The sequence below is a fragment of the Micromys minutus genome (assembly GCF_963924665.1).
Source record: "Micromys minutus genome assembly, chromosome: 24".
Lineage (NCBI taxonomy): Eukaryota > Metazoa > Chordata > Mammalia > Rodentia > Muridae > Micromys > Micromys minutus.
In genome coordinates, this window is record NC_137959.1 from 33,679,832 (window position 1) to 33,698,335 (window position 18,504).

The 18,504-nt window shown below is 46.9% G+C and overlaps 1 protein-coding gene across 1 annotated transcript in view; it reads left to right on the forward strand.

Moving 5' to 3' along the window:
* The window catches only part of ST3GAL2 (ST3 beta-galactoside alpha-2,3-sialyltransferase 2), a 47,635-nt gene that overhangs the window by 19,021 nt on the left and 10,110 nt on the right, over positions 1–18,504 (forward strand). Inside the window, exon 2 of the mRNA XM_080937113.1 lies at positions 13,750–15,075. Within this exon, the coding sequence (XP_080793239.1) occupies positions 14,737–15,075 (339 nt within the window). The 5' untranslated portion in view covers positions 13,750–14,736. The remainder of the gene's footprint in view (positions 1–13,749; positions 15,076–18,504) is intronic.

An 18,504-nucleotide genomic window follows, 5' to 3' on the forward strand; every position in this document is an offset into this window, starting at 1 on the left:
TCTCTCTCTCTCTCTCAAACGCACACACAACCAAACCATCTTTTTTTTTTTTTTTTTTTCTTTTGAGACTGGGTCTCTTTGTAGCTCTGGCTGCCCTGGAACTCTCTATGTAGACTAGGCTGGCCTTGAACTCACAAGAGATCTGCCTGCATTTACCACTATACCTAGTGATTTAGGAATTTCTTAGTGTTGAAAGAGCTCTTCCTGTTCTTTATGAATCATCGTGGCTGGATTGAGTAATTTAGGAGAACAGTTGCCTTGTGGCCCTAACTGCTGGCTCTTTCTTCCTTGGCTGCATGTCCTTGCTGAGAATTGTGGTGTGGTAAGGCCTGTGACCATCTGATTCCTGAGCTGTGGGCACATGGGCTGGAGAAAAGCCAGGTAACCAGCTGAGAAACAATCTGCCCTGCTTGCTTTGATTCCTTTTCTTCCAGAGTGAGTGTTGGAATGTGATCAGGTTTCATTTTCTGTGTGTCTGTCTCTATGGTAAGGGCCGTACCATGTCACCCGTGCTGGCCCACAATCCTCTTGCCTCTAGCTCCTGAGCACTGAGATTTGGGGCTTATATCACCACACCTCACTCATTCTTTGACCTGTCTTTTAATCTTCCAAAACCAGGAGAAAGAATCTGTGTGTTTGGGAAGGGAGGGGCTAGGGAACATCGGCCTGACTAGTAGCTACCCTGATAAAACATGGCCCTTTCTCCTAAGGAGTACCCTCACCTCTTCAGGAAGCCCTGGCTCTGCCCTCAGTGTTAGGGTTCCACAGTGTTCATTTATCTGGGATAAGGCGTGGGAACACATCACCAGCTCCATGAAGAGGATAAGAGCTGGAAGTCTTGAAGATGGGTTGTCCCTTGTCAGCCTGTGGAAGGGCTGCTGCCCTCCTGGAGGGAGCCTGTTAAGGAGTCCTCAGAACAGAGCAAATGCGTTGCTTTGCTCCTGGACCGAGGAAGCTGTGGTTCCTTGTGTTAAAAAGGTGCCGTGAAGCTGTGAAGCTTGGTGGAGGGAAGAGTGATACAGCTTAACAGGGAAGGACATGCTAGGGCAGGCTGGGCCAGTCTTGGTGTGGAACCAAATAAATACTTCTTGAATGATCTCACACTCTGCTTCTTTTTCCTGTGAGTCAGAGCAGCCTCGGGGTGGGTAGGAAAGCGTAGAGAGAGGATCCTGGAGCTTTTCTGTGGCTCTTCATTGGGCTTCGATCAGTCGTGAAGTGACCAACAGCTGAGGAACCTAGTGCTTCAAACCCCATCTAACATGAAAACCAGAAAGTGTCCTAGTTTCTTTGTCGTGCAGAGATTGTGGCCAGGTGTTACTGTTCATTGAAGGCATTCAGAGAGTTCAGGTAGCAGATGGAAACCTCAGGTCTGGGCCACTCGAGCTCCTGTCTGGCTTTCTTTCAGCCAGCATTTCTTCATCCTAATTTCCACTTTCCCCCATCCCTCCAGAGAGCCTTGGATCTCTCTCCTTCAGTCTACGGTCATACCCTGAATGTGCCCTGTCTCATGTGATTTCTCTCCCTCTCTCCTGCCTTTAGGGTTTCTATGCATCCTTTGCTTCTCCTCATATCTAAGACCTCAAGGGGAGCCCTCCTGGTTTTCTAGAATCCTACTGTTGACTTAATGATGAGAAAGCTACAGGTGTGGGATGGGTCTCATAGAATTATGTAGACTCTCTATCAGGTGGGCTAAGAGCTGACAGACTGTCCCACAGTGAGCACACACTTTTGCTCAATGTAGGAGAAAGGGCCAACCAAGGCTTGTCTGCCTCTGAGATCTCTGTTTCTGGAAACCAGTACCTATCCCTGTGTGGGGTAACAGTGCCTGTGATTGGTCAGAGAGGGGGCTGGGAAGTAAGACTGCTTGCCCCTGGGGGAGATTGTTCTCAGGGTTGGAAAGCCACTTGGCTTGGGGTCAAGTAGGGGGTTATGTACAGGATTTATGTCTTAGGATGCTCTCCAGGGTTGTGGGGCTGTAGGCTAGGAATTACCCAAATTGAGTGGGAGCCAAATGAACTATGGTCCTCAGTTTGCCCCACCCAAGATGTCAGTTGGTGTACAGGGAGCCTTTTGCTTCTAATGTTTTCAGGACATCTTTTGAAAGGATGATAGTCTCACCTCATAGACAAGGGTCTAGATCAGAAAGGTCAAATGGTTCAAATGGGGACCTGTGGCAGTGTCAGAATGTGAATTCAAATGTTGCTAAGTACTTACTTATTTTGAGAGGCTTTGAGCTTAAGCAGATAGAGGAGCGATCTTTTTTTGCTGCTCCGAAAGAGACTGAGACAGAAGAACCTGAGTTTGAGGTATTCCTAGGCAACTTAGACTTAATTGCTTCATAAGCATACAGGGAGAAGTGCTGATGATTATAGCTAAGTGTAAAGGACTTGACTAGCATGTGTAGCTCTCTAATACCAAGTGATTTTTAAAAATTAGAGAAAACTCTCCCTTCTGTATTTTGAGGACCAATGAATATGAGGCAGAATATAATTATCCCGTCATATCTTCATACTTACAAAAATACTTCAGATGGACCTGATGCCACATTTATCCTCAGCTACACAGTAAGTTCTAGGCCAACAGGAGACTTTGTTTCAACAACTAAAAATGGGGTGTGATTGGGGTGTCCGTGATTGATAGAGAGCTTATTTAGTATATATAAAGCCCTTCTCATAGTCCCAGAACTTGGGAAGTAAAGACCAGAGCCTGGAAAATTCAGGAGCCTACGGTACACGAAACCCTATCTCCAAATAAGGTTTCCAAACTATTTCATAGTCAGTGTTCTTCTGATTCTTGTAGCTTACAGTTATTTATAGAGATGATAGTTGGGCAAACATTTATTGATGCCTATTCTAATATTTTTATCTGTATGGGTATTTTGCCTATGTGTCTGTCTCTGTACCACATGTGAGCTGTGCTGAGACCACCAGAACCCTGGAACTGGAGTTGAGGAGGGTTGTAAGGTGGGTGTTGGGAACTAAACCTAAGTACTCTGAAAGAGCAGCCAGTCCTCTTAACCAAGTATCTCTCTCTCTAGCCCTCTTATTACCTATTCTATATAAGACTATATTAGGTCAGAGGGTAGGAAGAGGTGATGGATTAGGTAATACAGTTACTATGCCTTTAACTTAATATATTTAATTTTGAGGTGGAGTCTCACTGTAGCCCAGACTGGCCTGAAACTGACTACAGTTCAAGGCTGTAGATTTTATATTTGAAGTGAGAGAGGAGGTATTTCCTTCTTTCTTTTTTCTTTCTCTCATAGATCTAGTTTAGACTCAATAAATGTGGACTAGATATCGCTTGTGATTCAAATGAGTTCATATCCCAAGAGGGTAAGGTATGATTGGACATAAGCCTGGATTTGAGATCTCTGGTTGCTGTTTATGATCAGGAGTATGACCTTGGCCTCATGCAGAAGGTGACGAGTAAAGTCTGAAGTGTCATGAAGACGTGCCACAGAGACAGTCAGGAATGCAGGCTCTTGGCCTAGAAAAGACTTGGTGCACAGAAATAAAAAGAACAGCCACGCCCTTCAGAACTTGTGGGGAGACTCGTAAAAAGCAGAAGGAAAGAGAGTGGTCGGGAGAGACCATGTTTATACTTACTGGGAAGTCAAGAGAGGTCAGCAGTAACAAATGGAAGAAGTAACCTAAGCAAAGGAAGTGTCCCTGGAGCCTGGTGGTGTCGGCACCAGCACTGGCACCTGCCAGCCCTAAAGAGCCAGGCTCAGCCTGGCATTCTTTTAGCCAGTTAAAGGCAGGAAGAGTAAATTCATTTAATGTGGCCACACTGGGGAGAAGAAAAAGAGATCCAGTGACCTCTCCCCAACCCCACCCCCAAGTTTGTCTTGGTTCCTATTGTGAGGTTTACATGTGAGTAGAGGGCCAAAGTTAGGATGCACAGCTGTGAAAACCAGTCAAGTCACCCTGCCTGTTGCTGCCTGAGCCATCACTGCAGCCAAGTGGTCTGATAAGCTGTCATCGTGGTGGGACATCTCTTTCTAGGAGACAGGTGCCTACTCCGGCTAGCAAGAGGCTTGGAACCTTCTCCTTCCTTCTCCCTGTAGGAGCTTCCTGGTGGTGATGGTGAAAGTAATTCCAGCCCCTGGGAGTGTCTTGTTTCAATAATCTGATCACCATAGTAAGGGACACAAGCGTTTCTCCCCTTTTAGAAAATACTTAGCTAGGCATGGTGGCATACACCTTTAATTCCAGCTCAGGAGGCAGAGGTAGAGGGGCAGAGAGTCAGAGGCAGGCTGATCTCAGTGAATTTGAGGTCCACAAAGTGAATCCAGGACAGCCAGGGCTCTGTTACATCTTGCTACATATTGATATACCATGACCCTAATTTATGTTTCTGTGCTTCTCACTGTCAACTAATTCAAGTCTAAGGTATGCAGGTTCAGGATTGAAACCAGGACGTCAGACACACTAAGTAGGTCTCCTACCACCAAGCCACAACTATAGTTACATGATCATTATCAAAATCCCAGTCTCTCTCTGTCCCCACCTTCTTTCTCCCTGAATTGACCAGGATAGCCTCAAATGCCTGGGAACAAGTAGTTCCTCACTTCAGTCTCCTGAAGAGGTGGGACCGTGACAAGTGCCACATGCATGGCACACTACGTGCCATGGTTGTTTACATTTATTTATTGGAGGGAGAGGTCAGGCCTGTCATAGTAGATGTGTAGAGATCAGAGGCCAAGTTTTGGGGATTGATTCTCTCCTTCCACCATGTAGGTTCTGGGAGTCTACTTCAGGTTGTCAGACTTGGCAGCAAACACCTTTACCTACTGTGCCATCTGATCAGCCCTGTGTGTCTATTTCTATACTAACTGTTGGCAATCTGTTCCTTCCTTGACAAACCTCTTCCAATCTCCCCCACCCCCACCCCTTTCCTTCTTTCTTTCTTTTTTTTTTTTTTTTTTTTTTTTGAGACAGGGTTTCCCTGGCTGGAACTCACTCTGTAGACCAAGCTGGCCTAGAACTCAGAGATCCACCTGTCTCTGCCTCAAGTGCTGGGATTAAAGGCATATGCCACCACTCCGGGCAAGCATCGACTCTCTTCAGCTTGCTTTTCCAGACCCTGAATTTGTATAGTTGCCCAAGTTTCAGTGTCCAGGCTCAGACCAGTAGACCTGTGAACTTCAACCTGCTTTGTCCTCTGTGTTTCTGGTCAGTTTTTACCCACCATGCAATGCTTAGTGATTGTGGTTGTGAGGGTTTGGGGTGGGGTTGGGTTACTGTTTTTGGAATTTTATCCTTTATGTGTGACTCCTGTGTTTAGAGTATAGATTTACAGTGCCATCTTGAAGGGAATCATTGGGTAGACTATTCATATCAGGGAACTGGGCATCCCTGCCAATACCTGTCTCTTGGGAAGGAATATCAAACCATCTCTAACAAGATTGATAGAAGTCTAGCCAACACACTGGAGGACGCCGACTGACACATCCTGGGGCGAGCTGACAAGCACCAGTTAACACCGCTCTCCTGTTCCATCTCCTTTAGTCCAGTTCACAGCAGATGGGGGCAAATGGGATCTTTCAGATAAGACCGGAACAAGATAAGAACTCACTGACAGCCAGGTGAGGTGGTACATGCCTTTAGTCCCAGTACTCGGGAGACGAGCAGGTGGATCTCTGTGAGTTTAAAGCCAGCTGGTCTGCAGAGTGAGTTTCAGGACAGCCAGGGTTACACAGAGAAACCCTGTTTTGAAACAACCCCCTGTGCCCCAGTGCCAAAAAAATAAAAACAACTCACGGCCAAGAGCAGCCTTGAGAGCAAGAATCCATAGCATGTGATCCTTACCGGGCCAGTGAGAACGTTTACGGACTATGTGGATGCTCTTGAAAGGCCCATTTGGCTCTTCTCAAGCCCTTTGCTCGTCTGCCGAGGCCCAATCTCGGATTTTGAATGTGCTAAAGAAGAGCCGCAGATCCAGGCGTGAATGCCTGTAGTGTTAGCTCTTGAAGAGTGAACAGGAGGATCCTGAGTCCAAAGCCAGCCTGGATACATAGGAAGACCCTGCCCCCCCAAAATAAATAAATAAATAAAGGCAATAAAGCAATCAATTGCACCATCACCAGCATGCCTGAAAGGGATGCTTGTGGGGGCTGACGAGATGGCTCATGATTCACAGTGTACTTTTCTCACGGAGGACCAGAGTTCAGTTCCCAGACAGCCCTTCTTCGTTTTAGACCAGTGCCTTATTTAAAGAAAGAGACTGGCTGTGGTTGACTTTGGTCAGTCTTGCCTCATCTCTCGGGTCTAGGTCTTAACTTCCTAAACAGGCCGGGATTCTGTTGGCAGGAGAGGAAGAGAGGTGCTGGTAATGGGCAGTCAGTAGGGTCTGCCACAATGGCAAATACACAAGAGGGGGCAGGGTGGGGTGAGGAGGAGGAGAATGGGGATCTGTGTGGAGGCCAGAGGAGAACCTCAGGGAGTGAGTGTTCTTCAGGAACCAGCTCCTTTGTTTTCGAGACCACGTCTCTCATACACTAAGAGGCTCTGGGATCCGTTTTCCCCAGCCCCTGGGATTACAAGCATTTGCTACTGCACCAGGGTTTTAAAAATGTGGGTTTTTTTGTTTTTATTTTTAGAATCAAGCTCAGGTTCTTATCCTTGCGCGGGAAGGCACTTCCTGATTGAGCTGCCTTCCCAGCCTCTAACTTAGATTTTTAATTTAGAAGAAAGGAAAGGAGGAAGGGAAGGAATAAGGAAGGAAGAAAGCCAGAGTTGTTAAGTGCATCAATCAGAGAGAAAGGGAGTAAAAAAGAATCTTAATTGCTAAGTCATACCAAGTTTCTGACACTTTCAAACTTAGGTTTCAAAATAGGAAAATGCAGGTATGCTAACAATTTAAGATACTTATTACAAGAAGAGGAATTTAATTTTTAAACCAAGGAAGGGAAAGGCGTTATGAATAGGGGATAATATGCCAGTTCGCTGAAAATTGAGAGGAGAAAAGAAAAGAAAAAAAAAAAAGCCCAAAGAAAAAACAGTAGAAAAAATTCAGAGTAAGATATAAGGTATGAAGAAATATAGAAATACAATGATAGCTGATAGGAGGAAAGACAAGGGAACTGCCCAGATGTGGCAGTACACATCTGTAACCCCAGTATTTGGGAGGTGTGGTAGAAAGATTGCTGCATGTTTGAGGCTAGCCCCAGCTACATAGCAAGACCCTGTCTCCAAAACTGAAAACAGGTGTCTTGACATCTGGCTTAGCTGTTAAGATTTCGTTTTCCAGAGGACCCGAGTTTGGTTCTCAGAAACCACATCTGGTAGCTTACACTACAGCTCCAGGGAGATCTGTCTCCTCCCCCTGGCATCCCTGGACAGTGCTTGTGTGTGCACATAGGCACACACGTAAATGATTCATGCATACAAATAATAAAATCTTTCTTCAAAGATATACTTACTTATTATATATACTGTAGCTGTCTTCAAACGCACCCAGAAAGGGCATCAGATCTCATTACAGAGAGAGACTGTTGTGAGCCACCATGTGGTTGCTGGGAATTGAACTCAGAACCTCTGGAAGAGCAGTCAGTGCTCTTAACCGCTGAGCCATCTCTCCAGCCCCTAGCCAGTGCTCTTAATTACTGAGCCATCTATCTCTCCAGCTCCAGGAAAAACAAAAAAAAAAAAAAAAAAAAAAAAACACCCCCCACCCCCAGCAAAACCAAAACCTTTTAAGGGCCTCTTAAATAGAAGCCAGCGGACAACTTTGTGGAGTTGATTCTCTCCATTTTTTCATGGGTTATAGTGGTCATTTTCACCATCAAACACGGAGCCATTTTGGGCGGGCTCTCTTTCTTACTCAAGATAATGATGGAGTCCCCAGGGCATCTTTGTCAAGTTTTAGCTGTTGCCTCACCCAGGAGGCAGGAGTTGGCCCCTGACAGTGTGTTGGCAGGAATTGACAGAGAACTTTGGTAACATACCCCAGTTGATAGAAAAAGTCTGTTTGAAAGGTTTATGGAAGAAGCAATGGTCTTAAAGTATTCACTTTTGTCTGGCCGACCTGGTCAGCTGGCCCTGGGATTCTTGATCAGGAATAGTAAAATGAGAAGACCCAGATGTGCCTGGGGTTCATAAGGCATCCTGACCTTTCAGCAGTTGTTTGTGATTTGCTGCCTGTAGGAGGAAGCTTTAGCACACACCGGCTTTTCCGGAATGGATGGAGAGAGTTCTGCTCCCTTCCCTGATCTTTCACGCCTTACTTTGACTTTTCTTGTCTGTGCTAGACAGGAAGGTTGTAGGTTGTGTTCAGCTGTGCTGATCTGAGGCTCTAGTAGCCTGCGTTTCATTAGGTTATTTCCCTGCCTGGTCTCCTGGGATCTGACCGAGATGGGCTCTAAAGACACTGTAGCCTACAATATATTCCCCTTCCCAGTACCCTTTGCTGCATTACCACTGTGCTGCTGAGAGCCTCCCTTGGGCTTTCATTTTTAATTTGTTCTGTGGAAGCCTCCTCTGGCCATGGATTTCCTGGCTATAAAAAGCTGGGGGAAGAGAGAAAGCAGGTTCATCTAGCCTGATCTCCTTCCTCAGCCTCTTGGGTACTGCTTTCTTTGTTTAGTTTTTTTTGTAGTCTGAGACTGGTTAGGACTCATGGAAATGGTAATTATTATATGGGGCTCCCCCCAAAAAAATTTACAAAATTTGTGGTCTCAAACCTCTTATAAAGCTATAGCAATGAAAAAGCTTGGCACAGAGGTGCATGGGTACAGTCCCAGCATTTGAGGTGTGGAGGCAAGTTTCAGACTAGCTGCAGAGTGAAACAATGTATTTGGTTGGGAAGGTGCCCCCCATATGTAATTCACCCATTTGAAGTATACATTTAAAACTTCCCCCACTTGTTTGTTTGTATGTGGGATGGGGCACACACATAGATGGAGGTCAGAGAACAACTTGTGGCAAGTTAGTTCTCAAAGTCTGCTGTGTGGTCTGGTCCTTCAGCTCCAACGGTCAGGCTTGGTATATGCATCTGTTCATATACCTGTTCAGCCATTTTCTGGCCCAATGTGCTAATATCTTGTAGTCCTGTCTGGCCTTGGATTCTTTCATTGTTGGGGTCACAGGTTTGAACCACCACATCTAGACCCAGAAAACTGTCTAAAATAAAACACTGACTGTATCAGTTTTCACTGTTAAGTGGGAAAGAAGAAAACTGCATACAAATCTACTTGCTTCTCCCTGATCTTCCGGAGCTCATTTCCTGAGAAAGCAGGTTGTCCCAGACAGCCCATTTTGTGCCCAGAAACAATGAAAGCCATTTGTGAGACAGTTAAACCAGCTATGAAGAGGTACAGCTGGGTCTGCACTCACGGTTCAGCAAGCATCATGGGCAGAGCATTCTCCTGGATCTTGGATGGTTGAAGCTCATGGCATAGACTCCTTGGAGAAGCTGTGGTTTCCTAGGAGGAAGGGTAGAGACAGAGTGGGTTTCTAGAAATTATTTTTTTAAAGACAGGACCTAGATATGTAGCCCAGGCGGGCCTGGATTTAACAATTGTAGACCACAGTGGCCCCAAACTCAGAAAGATCCTGCTTCCTGTGTGATGGGATAAAAGTGTGTACCATCACTCCTGGCTCTCTTTCTCTGTGTCTCTTTGTGTCTGTCTCTGTGTCTGTCTGTGTCTGTCTGTGTCTCTCTCTCTCTCTCTCGGTTTGTTTAGATAGGGTTTGTGTGTAGCTTTGGCTGCCCTGGAACTCACTATGTAGAAAGCCTGGCTTCACAGTCAGTAGTTGGAATTAAAGGTGTGTGCACCACCACTCATCGAAGAATAAAGGAAAACATTTAGTTAGGCCTGGCCTACAGTTTCAGAGGTTTAGTTAGGCCTGGCCTACAGTTTCATTGGTTTAGTTAGGCCTGGCCTACAGTTTCATTGGTTTAGTGCATTATCATCATGGTGGGAAGCATGGCAGCATGCAGGCAGACATGGAGCTGGAAAAGCTGAGAGTTCTACATCTTGAGCGGAAGGCAGCCAGGAGGAGATTGAAAAAAAATACACACACACACGTATGTGTGTTCCTCCAACAAGGTCATCCCTACTCCAACAAATCTACACCTCCTAATAGTACCATTCCCTGGACCAAGCATTCAAACACATGAACCTATGAAGACCGTACCTGCATAAACCACCACAGCTGAGAACAGGACTCTGCAAAATTAAATTATTTTCCTTACACTTTGGGCATAGATGTGGGAAAAGGGAGACCTGGAAGATAAAATGGGTTGGCTTCCTGTTTTCAGCCTGTTTAGCCAAAGTGGTTTTAATGTGTAGTCTGTGTAAGGATCACGGGGACATTTGAAGAAGCTCCTTTAAACCAGTGTTCCTGGGGTCTCCTCAGAGTCAGTTCCAGAGCCTTGGATGAGGCGTGTGAGCGAGGCTTTGGGGTTTTTGTTGTTTGAGGCACGGCTTCATGTATCCCACACTGGCATTTACCTTACTGTCTAGTTGAGAATGACCAGGAACTTCTAATCCTCCTGGATCTACCTCATAAATTTTGGGATTATAATATAAAAGTATTGCTTGGGGGGTTTTCTATGCCCCTTTCCCTCCCAAATAACTGCAGGCTCTTTCTATGTTCACTGTAGCTCAGTTTAGCTCCTGAATACAGACTTAGAGATCTGGTATTTTTATTAGTAAGCTGCAAGCCTTAATAGCTGCATAGGTTCCGATCTATTCTACCCCGACTAGGCTGCGACTACCCAGCCAAATGCCCTATCAGGTGCTGTTCCCTGGTTCACTCTGGTCCGTGTGTGTCCTCATGGCTACTCTCCCATCATGCAACATGATGGTAGTGGTGTTTCCTTCTGATTTTTCAGATGGTCTAATGTTACCCAGACTACCTTCAAACTTGCTATGCAGTGGAGGCTGGTTGTCTTAGTCACTGTTTTTTCTATGGACAGACATCGTGATCAAGACAACTCTTGTGAAGGAGAGCATTTCAGTGAGGGCTTATTTCCAGTTTCAGGGGTTTAGTCAGTTATCATCATGGTGGTGTGCACAGCACTAGAGTAATAACTGAGAGCTTTATCATGACCCACAAGCCAAGAGCAAGACGCCCACCACCAGTGACACACATCTCCAGTAAGGCAGCTTCTAATCCTTTTGTGATAGTCAGTATATGCTCTGTCCGGGGAATGGCACTTTTAGAAGATGTGGCCTTGTTAGAGTAGGTGTGTCAGTGTGGGTGTGGGCTCTCAGCTCTGCCTGCATCATGTCTGCCTGGATGCTGCTCTGCTCCCACCTTGATGATAATGGACTGAATCTCTGAGCTTGTAAGCCAGGCCCAATTAAATGTTGTCCTTATAAGAGTTGCCTTGGTCATGGTGTCTGTTCACAGCAGTAAAACCCTAACTAAGACACCTTATAATCTTTTCAAATTGTGCTACTACCTGGTGACTAAGCATTCCCATTTACAATGTGTTAGCCATTCTTACTCATGCTACTACAATGGCTTTAAACTCAAACGATTCTCTTGCCTTTCCTTATGTTCTGAGTGCTAGGATCATAGGCATGTATCTCTGTTTCTGACTTGAAGCTTTAAAAAGACAGTATTTATTTAATTATTCATGTATATACTTTTAGACATCAGAGAAGAATTTACGGAAGTCTGTTTTGTTTTGTTGTGAGGCAGGGTTTTTCTGTATAACAGAGAAGGCTGTCTTGGAACTTGCTTTGTAGACCAGGCTGGCCTCCAACTCAAAGATCCACCTGCCTCTGCCTCCTGAATGTTGGGATTAAAGGCCTAAACCACCACACCGGGCTAGGGAGTCAGTTCTTGTCTTCTCCTCCGTGGGTCCCAGGGATGGAGTTCGGGTCAGTAGGTGTGGGTAGAAAGGCAGAAAGTACCTTTTCCTTCTGAGCCATCTCAGCACCTCTGCCCTGAACTTTCTCCCTTGGGCCTCGGGCAGCTGGCTGCAGTGGCTCACAAGCTTCTCTTAGCACTGTCTTGTCCCAGGCATTGAATCAGCCCAGGTCTCAAAGCTCACTATCACTCATGTGGTCTTAAGCAAACACTGTCACATCTGTTAGCATCATTTTCCTGATCTAGAATAATGTCTTCCCTGTTACATTGTGCTAATACGGGTCCTTGATGGCTCCGGGGTTTAGATTCACTGAAGAAATCTGAGCCATCACAGAGGGCAGGGGTTTTGTTTCTTTCCTTTTCATTTATAAAAGACATGTTTGTTTTTATTTTATGTGTGTAGATGTTTCTGTCTACACATATATCTGTCTATCATGTGCATGCTAGGTGCCCCAGCAGGCCAAGAGGTGGGTAATGGATCCCTCTAAAAATGGAGCGGTAGATGATTATCAGCTGCCCTGTGGCTGTGGGAACTGGATCGGTTTTTGGAAAAGCACCCGGTACTATTCACCACTGAGCCATCTCTCTGGTTGCCCCCTTTTTCATTGTTCCTTGTGTGTCTGTGTGATGGGTTGGGGTCACAGGCAGACTCGTGTGAAATCAGAAGCACACAGCTTTGTAGAGATGATTCTCTCTTTTAAGTGTGTTCTGGAGTTTGAACGAAGGCTGTGAAACTTGTGCAAGCGATTTGCCCACTGAACTGTCTTGCTGATTTTTTGTTGTTGTTTCTGGTTTCTACTTTGAGGCAGAGTCTCAGCTCTCTTTTAAAACTCCTTAGCTGGCCTCAGATTCACTACTGAACAGCCCCCAGCTTTTTATTTTCCTGCTGCCTTCTCCTCCTGGGGTTGCAGGCTTCTGTCCTGATTGCCAACTTTTTAACACAGATCCTAAGACTTTGCCTGCAGTCAGAGAACCCTAGAATGTCTGGCTGGAGCTTTCAGCAAGGGAGGGGTAGGGCTGCCAGACCCAGGGGTCACTTCAGAGCTTACTCTGGCTGACTGGATTTAAAGAGATGGTTTAATAAATGCCCTGAGCATGGATTCAAACTCCCTTCTCTCAGGCCAGGGTAGCCTCTTCTCCCTGCTGTGTGCTACAACGGCATGGGACCTCAGGCTGCTGTGACCAACAGGATGGGACTCTAGGAGTTCATTTTGTCCTTAATACACAGATGAAGGCAGTTGCCCAGGGGGCTGGTTGGTGGTTGTTCCGAGACCAGAAACCTCTTTCCCCGACATGTTTTCCCCATATATCAGAGCAAGAAGGGTTGTTCATGGTTCACTGAACCAATCAGCAATGTTGCCTGTGCAGTCTACACTCGAGAGATCAGGGACAAGTCTCTGCCAGCTTCCCGTGGGCACTGTCTGTTCCCTGAGAGCATTATGTGGGGGAAGCCATGATTCTCAGACCTTGGGATCCTCCCTAGGCTAATTTCTCCTCAGCTTTGTCCACAGGTAACCAGCTACCCATAGCTGGCCAAAGCTTTCTAAATGGAGTGTGTTAGCCCTTGCCTTCGGACCCAGGGGAAATTAACTTATTCCTTGTTTATTCTCAGACTAATTAGTGAAGGTGCAGTCCTCTGAGGCTGGGAGTTAGGCAAAGTGATGCTATCCGTGGATGGTTTGAGGAGACAGCCCTTTCTATTGTCTACCCTTTTGTTGACAGACATCTCTTTTACTGCTGGCTCTGTACCCATGGGCGGAGCCTCTGTGTGTGTGTGTGTGTGTGTGTGTGTGTGTGTGTGTGTGTGTGTGAGAGAGAGAGAGAGAGAGAGAGAGAGAGAGAGAGAGAGAGAGAGCGAGCATGTGTATGTATATTCAGGCTCTACTGTTTACCTGCATATTCTTTTTCCTCTGAATTTCAGGGTCATACTGTGGCAGCCTGGCATCTGACATGTGAGGAAGAGCCTGCCAAGGGATTACTGCTGGCAGGAGCCAAGGGAAGGACAGCGTCACCCCAGAAGCAGGGGTGAGCAGGACAGCTGCCCTGCCAAGGCCAACAGTCCCTGTAAACAGTCCGGAGTCCTAATGAGGAGCCCCACACAAGCTCTGCCGACCCCCATGGCTTAGAGTTTGGCACCTTGCTGAGCAGCAGCAGCTGTTCCCAGCTCTAGAGGACCCCACAGGACGAGTAGGTGTTTGTGATCTACTGTGGCACAGCAGCTGGAGCCAGGAGGAAGGAAGCAGCAGTCCAGAGGCTATGGGGAAGGGCTTGGATTTTGCAGCCCTGACGCCCATGAAGATTACTGAGATTATTGGGTTTTTTTCTGGCCTTCAGTCACTCTCTTTTCCCCTGGCCGAGAAGTTGGGTCAGAACAGCCAGCAAGTGTGAAGAGGATTTGTGCATGGAACGCAGGCCTCCTGAAGCCCGTGTGCTCTCTGCTGTAATCAGGGTTCCAGGGATTCCCCACTGCAGGAGAGGAGGGGCTGCCTTAGCATCTGCTCATGAGCCACAAGGACCCAGACTGCTCCAGACTGGACCTTTTCAAGCCACCAAAGAGGGGGGTCCCCAGAGCTGGCAGCCAGCACTCACAAGGGACTAGAGGGCTGGGATGGACTGACCTGTGCCTCGACGGGGTGGCAGAAGACGCAGAGCCTTTGTGGCCCAGCTAGTGACCAAGAGACCTGATGAAGTTCTGAGCAGAGGCTCCAGTGGCTCAGGGACGGGGGAGGGAGGCTATTCCTGCTTTCTCCTTTTGTTGAGGGAAGGTGTGGCAAGAGTTCCCTGCCACACCTCGTGCCCCTATGCCCTTTCCCACGTGCTGCCAAAACCAGCAGGCTACGCCGTGGCAGGCCCCACAGTGGGCCGGGAAAGGATTGGCCACGGTGACAGCTGCCCCGTGGCTAGCAAAATGAAGTGCTCCCTTCGGGTGTGGTTCCTCTCTATGGCCTTCCTGCTGGTGTTCATTATGTCTCTGCTCTTCACCTATTCACACCACAGCATGGCTACCTTGCCCTACCTGGACTCGGGGGCTCTGGGCGGAACACACCGAGTGAAGCTGGTACCAGGCTATACTGGACTACAGCGCCTTGGCAAGGAGGGGCTTTCGGGGAAAAGTTGTACCTGCAATCGCTGCATGGGTGATGCGGGCACCTCTGAATGGTTTGACAGCCACTTTGACAGTAACATCTCACCTGTCTGGACCAGAGATAACATGAACCTCCCCCCGGATGTCCAGCGGTGGTGGATGGTAAGAACTGTAGCCCCCTCCTGATTTCCTTTTGTCTACTGCTTCCCAGAATTGGTCTCCTTTATCTTGGAGCCGCTGTGACCAGTCCCCTTTTGGACTGAGGCTGTCCGTCTTATGACCTCCAGCGCCCTGATAAAGCAGGAAGCCCATCTGATCTGAGCCATATCCCTGGGTCACAGGTTGCTGACAGGCAGGGTGAGCTTTGACCTGGAAAGAGAGAAAAATTACTATTTGTGGTGCTTGTAGGAGTCCAGTGTAGACACCCCACTCCCAAAATGCCCTGGGCTCAGGTAGGCAGCACAAATGGCCAGAGCAGTCTGGGTGGGCACCTGGAGGCCATGCCATAGATAGATACTGCCCACCTATTAGGTGGCAAGAACCACCCCACAGGTGCTTCCCTGCTGGCAAATGCCTCATGCTTCTCCAGCAACTTAATTTTCCAAAATTCCTAATATTATTTGGGGTGTGTGTGTGTGTGTGTGTGTGTGTGTGTGTGTGTGTGTGTACATGTATGATATAGTCGGGGCTGTGTGGGTGCCACAGTGCACATGTAAAGATTATAAGACAATTTCGTAGAGTTGGTACTTTCTTCCTTTACATGGGTCCCAGGGTTGCCAGGCTTGTGCACCGTCCTTTCTCAACCTTTTCCCTGCCAGCCTCCAGGAGCCTGGATCTGTGTACACAGTGTATATACATTTTTATTTTAGTATGTGAATGGATGTTCTTTGTGCATGTATTTCTGTGCCCTCAGAGGACAGAAGGGAGCTTTGGATCCCCTGGAACTGGAGTTACAGACAATTGTGAGCCACCATATGGGTGTTGGGAATTGAACCAGGGACCTCTGGAGAGCAGCCAGTCTGAACCATCTCTCCAGCCCCTGTATGTGCTGTGCAAGTTTTATGTGTGTGCATACGTGCAGATGTTGTAAAGTATTGACTTAGTCACTGTCCACCTTATTTTTGTTGTTGTTATGGGTCTTTTTGTTTTGTTTTTAGGAGACAGAGTCTCACTGTGTAGCTCTGGCTGTGCCACCACACTGGCTGTTCCACCTTCGTTTTTGAGATAGGGTCTCAAGAATCTGGAGTTTAGTGATTTGGTGATTTGGTTAAGCTGGCTGGCCTATGAGCTTCCAGATGGCACCGGCTTACAGAAACGTGCTCCCCAAGCTTTTACATAGGTACTAGAGACCTGAACTGCTTATATGATAGGTACTTATTGCTGACCTATCCCCAGAAATAATAGATTTTTAAGACTGAGTATCCTAATTGGTAAATGTCGGCTCACAGTAATTATAAACAGTCAAGAGTCCTTCTTGATTCTTTACAGTTGCTGGAAAAGGTTGCTCTGGCTTGGGAGAGAACATGGTAAGCCTCAGCCGCTAAGGGAGGTGGCGCACCAGAGTTTTAGAGGGGCCTTGTCCATCCCTGGTTTCCTAGGTCCCAAGACTTTTTTGCTTTTCATGTCCTCCACCCTGCCCCCATCATAGCCGGAGTATCACTTCCCAGGTTCAGCGGAGCCATCCGGTTGCCTCCTGGGCCAAGAATGGAGGAGCCCGTAGGCTTCTGCTTTCCCTGGCGTGGAGAGGCAGTTCCTGGTCCCCGTTCCTCCTCTCATTCTTCATGGATGTCAGGATGTACACATTTATCAAGACAGCTGTTCAGAACCTACTTATTGGCCCAAACCCTTAGAGTCCTCCAAGACCAGTATCTAGAGGAGCCCCACAGGACCTTCTCGCCGAGTCCTGCCTGGCACTTTCGGCTACAGCTTTGGTGGAGAAAAATCAAGGTTCAGAAAGTGCCCAGTGTCTGCTGTTACAGTGTCAGCAGTGGTCTTATTCTCCAGAGTCAAGACAGGCCTCTGGTCGCAAGAATGCACCTCAGAGTCTGTTTAGGCACTATGTTTCTCAGCCTACACATCTTCCAGTTCCCCACAGCCAGCCCCTTTGGCTACAAGGTTGAGAATTCTTGTCACAGAGGCAAACTTCTGCTCCTAAAGGGTCTCTGGTTTCCTGAGCAGCTCCTGCTTGTCCACAAACGCAGGGGGGGGGGGGGGGCTGTGCCTTAGTCTACAGCAATGTTGTTATAGCTGAGTGTCAAGGCCAGGGCTTGGGTGTACTAGGCAAGTGCTCCACCCCAGAGCTTCTTTGTTTTTGGTCCACGGCTTTTCTTTTCTTGTTTCTGCTTGTTTGTTTTGTTTGCTTGCTTGCTTGTTTTGAGACAGGATGGCTCTGTGTAGCCCTGGCTGTCCTGGTACTTTTAGACCATGCTGGCCTGGAACTCAGAGATTACCTGCTTCTGCCTCTCAAGCGCAGGGAATCACTGTTATTTATTTGTTTGTTTGTTTGTTTAGAGACATCCACAATTTGGCCTGACGCTCCTCAGAATCCTGAGTGTTAGGATTGTAGGTATATATCATTACATTTGGCTTGTTTTTGTTTTTAGACAGGGTCTTATCTAACTCTGGCTGGCCTGGAACCACTATGCAGACCAGGCTAGTTTTGAACTCACAGAGATCAGCCTATCTGTGCTTCCTGGGTGCATGTGCGGCTATACCTGCCATTGCTCTGTTTCTTTGAGACAGGGTTTCATTATGTATTCTCGGCAGGCTTCAAACTTAGGATCTTCTGGCCTCAGTCTCCTGAGAGCTCATGGCATTTTTTATTTTATTCCATTTTGTTTCTCTGTGTCATCCTGGCTGTCCTGGAGCTTGCTCTATAGAGCAGGCAGGCCTGCTTCTTTTAGTCTAGGACATTTTAAAGTGTTAGTTTCAAAGTATTTCAAGGGGTTAGCTGATGGCCCTATATCAGGGAATAAGTCCAGCCCTCTGTTTTTAAAAATATTTATATTAACAATATTTAACATTCAGGGGATTTCATGTGAAATCTATATATTTAGTTTCTCCTGGAAATTTTCCTATATGGCAACAGTTGGCAAGTTTTTCTTTTAAATATTTTTAAAACGTATTCTCTCTCTCTCTCTCTCTCTCTCTCTCTCTCTCTCTCTCTCTCTCTCTCTGTGTGTGTGTGTGTGTGTGTGTAGTATGTGCATGTCATGTCACATGTGTGGAGGTCAGAATCAGTTCTTTCCACTGTATGGGTTCTATGACTTGGATGTTGGTCATCAGGCATGGCAGTAAGTGCCGTCACCTGAGACATCTCAGTGGCCCATGGATTTCCTTTTTTTTTTTTTTTTTTTTTTTTTTTTTTTTTTTTTGCTGTGCACCCAACCTCCTTTGTTCCTGTGTATCCCTGTTGAGCATTTGAATGGGTATGGTAGTATGCTTCTGTAATCTCAGCACTCAGGTGGTTCACGCAAGAGGAACACTGTGTTCAGGGCCAGCCAGTGTTACATAGCAATCTCAGAACCAGCATGGGCTACGTACCGAAGCCCTGTCTCTAACAAAACACAGTACTTACTAGGTAGAGATACA